Consider the following 4,909-nt stretch of genomic DNA (forward strand, 5'->3'; position numbering starts at 1 on the left):
AATATATATATATATACATATAAAGTGAACGTAAAAAATAATACTATCAAAGGTAACCTTCTTGTATCATTGCAACGGCCAAAAAGTAAAGGGAGGTCAGGCAGGGCTGTTTGTTTTGTAGCTGACTAGTACGGTCGCTGAGCTCCTATCTCGGCCTGCGTGAGAAAGAGACCGTGGAAGCCATAGGGCACCCGGCTTGGGAGCATCACTTCCGCCACCACGTCGAGTTGCGGCGAGCGGGCGTCCATCAGGATAAATTTGGAAATTTTGTTCCTTTCATCGTGCAAATACGAAATGACGTACCCATCATCTTCCTCATCGCGTTCCCCAGCCGGCACAAAGAATGGCTCCCCACCGAAGCAGTCGGGACCGAAGTCCCGAGCGGCAACAACGCAGTCACCCTTACCGCGCAGGGAGAAGTCCAGCTTCCTCACCCCGGATATCTTGGGCATGGGATCCCCCACCCCGAGGTAAGCAAATCGGTTCTTCCGCCCGATGTAGCCCGGGTGGATGACGCCAAATTCTAGGTTCTCGGCGGAGAGGGGAGTCCTTGACACAACCCCGTTCCCCATGTCGATGCGCACCATCTCCACTGTGCTGTGGACCAGCTCCATCCTATCCAGTGCGTGTTCTACCGACAGCAAGTTAGGCGCCACGAGTACTATGACGTCGTCGTCCTCCTCCCACGCGTTGATGGTGTGCATAATGTTGAACCCGGGCACCTCGAACCACCTCATACCAGCATCCGATTGGGCGTACTTGGGCAGAACCCCAAGCCGTGGCACCTTCCCCCGGTCCGACCCAACTGGTGATCCTCCGCCGGGGGCAATCATATCCATCGGCTTCATCACGATCTGGATGTCGGGGAATATGGCAAAACGTTCTGTGATGGCGAAATCGTGCACCATGGACGGCTGCGTCAGCGAGAAGATTGGCACGTCCTCGCCTGTCTTGTAATTTCCCTCGGCATCGAAGTGAAAGTAAGTCAGGAAGGGCGGCACCGGCCCGTACCGGAAGGCGAAGAGCTCCCCCGTAGCCGGATCTTTCTTAGGGTGTGCGGTCATACCCATGGAAAGCCTTCCCTCGAAATCGCATCGGCCAAGGGTAGTGATATCGCCATCCTGGGGCGACATTCGGACGGCGTAAGGGAGGTCAGACTCGCCCAAAGCGTAGAGCCGGCCGCCAAAGAAGGCCAGGCTTGTGTTGGCGAGGCCAAACCCCTCCGCCGGATTGATCTGCCCGGTCAGAATCCTCGCGGCTGCGACGACTCCACGGGCGATACCTGCTGCACCGTTGATGCCTGAAAAGACGTTTGGGAGGACGGGTCCCCCGGCGTCGCGCTCGAGGAGGAACTTGTAAGTGCGGACATAGCGGGAGCAGAGGGTGCCGGGAGCAGTGCCGTCCCCTCCTTGAGGGAGAAGGAGGGCGTTGAGCATGCCGTCGCCGTCGAAGAGGTGGTGAGGCCCGCGCGGTAGGTACTGTGGGTTGGGCCCATTGCGAATGTAGGCACCGCCGCGTAGGCACGCGGGGATGGCGCCTCGAATAACAGGACAAGATGTCGGTGGCAGCTCGTTGACAGGTGCCCAGTTGTCGGAAAGGACGTGGCGGGGGTCGACTGAAGGGCGGAGGTGTGGGAGGTCGATGAAGTTGTTGATGAGGTTGTCCAATGCGATGCAAAAGGCAGCGGCTGCGGATGATGGCTCTCGGGCGCGAAGAGGCTGCTGCAGCGGAGACGATGATCCAGAATTACCATCAGAACGGCGTTTGGTGCTCGTCCTAGTCCCACTTTGTGGCTTCTCTTGTTTCTTGACGGCGGAAATGACTGTTGGAGCAAATGGATTTATCGGGCGGATCATATTCCGGCTCCTAGAGTGTCGGACATGAGTAGTGGAGGTGGAGCACATTAAGGAGGTTGAGAAGAAGGCATCCATTGCAGGGCTAAGATTTGAATATGAATGTAGAGAGGATAGGGCAATGGCAGTCTTAATTTTACTACAGGCCACTTCTCATTGTTTCGCTTAAATTGATGGGCGAGATTTTTGGGAATTGGGGCCTGCTCGGACAACTTGATATTACCCTCAAAATTCGCCCCAACAAAGAGATAGACAACTCGAGGGAATTGGGGCCTACTCGGACAACTTGATATTACCCTCAAAATTCGCCCCAAAAAAGAGATAGACAACTCGATATTTTAAAAAAGGAGCAGTAGCGGGTAAGGAGAAAATTGTGCTGAGATCTGAACGGATTGCAGTGGCCCCCACTTGTGAGCATACATGGCCAATCATTTTTCCCAGCTTTACACACACAAAAAAAATGAAAATGTGATTTTTAAATTGAATGGACAAGACATCGCCTGTTTTATTTAACTTTGATCTCAATAATCAGTGTATCAGATGAATCTCACGGCTGGCTCCCAACGATCACAAGCAAAACATTTGTCAGACTCATGGAATACGGCCGTTTTTTCTAAAAATCAACCTGCCCATACAAGACAAATCCGACACACATAAGTGTTGCAAAGCACTTGACTCACGCAAGTATATTTGACATATCAACAATACTTGCATTAGAGTTTGATTGTCGTTCCCACAGAAAACGTGATGAATTCCAAGGAAAATTTCTATCCTACAATTGTCAATCCTAACCTAAAAATTTAGATTAGCAAGTTCAATTTAAACTTATTTGAAAGTTATGAAAAATAGTTTTATCCTAACAAGCAAAAAGAGAGAGTTGTCCCTTTCAAGTTTTGTTTCCAAAATATTGGAGCTCACCAATAATCATATTTTTATAAGAAATACAACTCACTATCTCACTTATATAGTGAGAAAAAAAAAAAATTGGTAGCACCAACAGAGATAGATTTTTGCTTGGTCTCGTCGAGAAAATGGCTTCAATTTATCGAGCTAAAATTAAGATTAGAACTGAGAAGAATAAAAAATGTATATTCAGAGGACTAGTTTAATTTGAAGATAAGTGAGTTGGTAGAAGGTTGGATAGATGGTTGGCACCTCGAGTTTGGCCTTACCAGGTGTCACCACAAAGAGTCCTTATGGCCAAGGTTACTGAAACCATTCACAACAAAAAAAAAATATTTCTATGGGCCTTTGCGGATGAAGCCCAGTGGCCACCTGCGTGTCCTAAAAATATTATATATATATCTAGCAAGGGCGGTCTCTTTAATGCTTGGTGGTGGAGCCATAAAATTTTCGCAAATTCCGATCAGGTAATATGAAGTTGGCAAGTCCCTTTTTAAAACCAATGTTGACTCCGCAATCGATTGATAATCTGCTCGCAAAGGAGAACCCATTTAATGATGTAATCATGATCACCGCATTGATATAGAATTTGCAAATAGGCAATATCTTAATAAATCGTTGGGATTTAAATGAACATTTTGTTTAAGAGCATTTATGAGAAGATGAATTTGGGGAACTTGCACATCATTCGAACTTCAAGGCCATTGTTCAGATTTTCTGAAGAGCATATAACAGCTTATTATGTGATTGTTTTATCAATTTCTAGGGAGAAGGAGAAGATAATTTATTATCATAGCTGATTTTTTTTTTGTCGTAGATGTATGTTGAACTCACTTTTGGTTGATGTCTAGTTTCTTCTTTATGAGCCTAGATTCTAGCCATAGTACTTTTCTGTTGACTATTACTAGAAGACTAGTAATGGTACCCTCACCAATAGGAATTCTAAACTCTTATTTGCTCATCTTGAAGTTCCACATATAACCTTTAGCACTTAGTAGGTGGAACCAGGGGAGCTCAAGAGAAGTCCCCATAGGATCGTTTGGCCTTAGGGTTTGCCCTGGGTGGTGTGGTATTAGTCAGTCCTGCACACACACACTTTCACTTGCACTCACAACCAAAATTCTTTACCAAACATACCTAGCATTGATCCCCTACTCTATTGGAAACTCATATGGATGGTCCTCTAAACCATTAGCCCTAGTCTATGGTTTGGCTAAGACCAACACTTGAAGGATCCAAAATGAAAGATCCCTCGGTCCTATGGCTCAAATAGGGTGGCTTCATAATTAACATCCTCAATCGATCCCAACATTGTCAAATTTCCAATTTTGACCCTCTTTGGCCCCAAATTTCACCAAATTACCAAATTGCCCTAAACCCAAAATTTTCCAAAAAAAACTCCCAAAATTATCCAAATTCTCAAAATCTCTTCAAAAAATCATTTCAAATCACTCCTAATCACTCAAATTGACCAAAATACATCAATCTTTTTAATTCCCAAAATTACCAAAATGTCCTTCATATTCCAAAAATTCCCAAAATTTCAAGAATCACTTCAAGCGTCCCCAATATCAATTTGAATCACTCCATTGAGCCTAATTTGACCAAATTGACCCATTTTGACAAAAAAAAAAACCCCAAATTTCCCTTGAAGGCTCAAATTCCCCAATTCACTCACAATTTCCACAAAATTGATTTTAATCTCCCCCAATTTCAAGTCCATACTCAAATTCTCATTATCTCAATCTCAATTTAAACCAAATGCATGCCCACTTAAACTCAATTTCAAGCCCAATTACAAACCCAATCCAAAATCCACAATTTAGCCATACCCTCAACTTCCCTAAAGTGAACCCCATGATCAAATCAATTTCCCCAAATTTTAATTAAAAATTCTTCATAACACTTCCCCAAATTAGTTTGAACAGCCAAATTTGAACTCAAAGCTCACCCAAATCCAACTTAAGACAAAACCCCCAATTTTTACTGAAAGCTTAAACCTCCCAAATTGAACCTCATAACTCTAAAATTTCCACCCTATTGATATGCAAAATTCTTAATGACAATCTCTTAGATCAAATTGAACCATATCAAAACCCTAGCCCATTTCAAACCCAAGTCTAACCCAAATGCCTGAAAATTGACCATGAACC

The 4,909-nt window shown here is 44.8% G+C and overlaps 1 protein-coding gene across 1 annotated transcript in view; it reads right to left on the bottom strand.

Moving 5' to 3' along the window:
* The window catches only part of LOC110033126 (zeaxanthin 7,8(7',8')-cleavage dioxygenase, chromoplastic), a 3,985-nt gene extending 1,644 nt beyond the window's left edge, over positions 1-2,341 (bottom strand). Inside the window, exon 1 of the mRNA XM_020737004.1 lies at positions 58-2,341. Coding sequence (XP_020592663.1) covers positions 126-1,931 — 1,806 coding nt within the window. The 5' untranslated portion in view covers positions 1,932-2,341 and the 3' untranslated portion in view covers positions 58-125. The remainder of the gene's footprint in view (positions 1-57) is intronic.
* Between the last annotated feature and the right edge of the window lie 2,568 nt (positions 2,342-4,909).

Source organism: Phalaenopsis equestris, unplaced genomic scaffold, assembly GCF_001263595.1.
Source record: "Phalaenopsis equestris unplaced genomic scaffold, ASM126359v1 Scaffold001093, whole genome shotgun sequence".
NCBI classification, from domain to species: domain Eukaryota; kingdom Viridiplantae; phylum Streptophyta; class Magnoliopsida; order Asparagales; family Orchidaceae; genus Phalaenopsis; species Phalaenopsis equestris.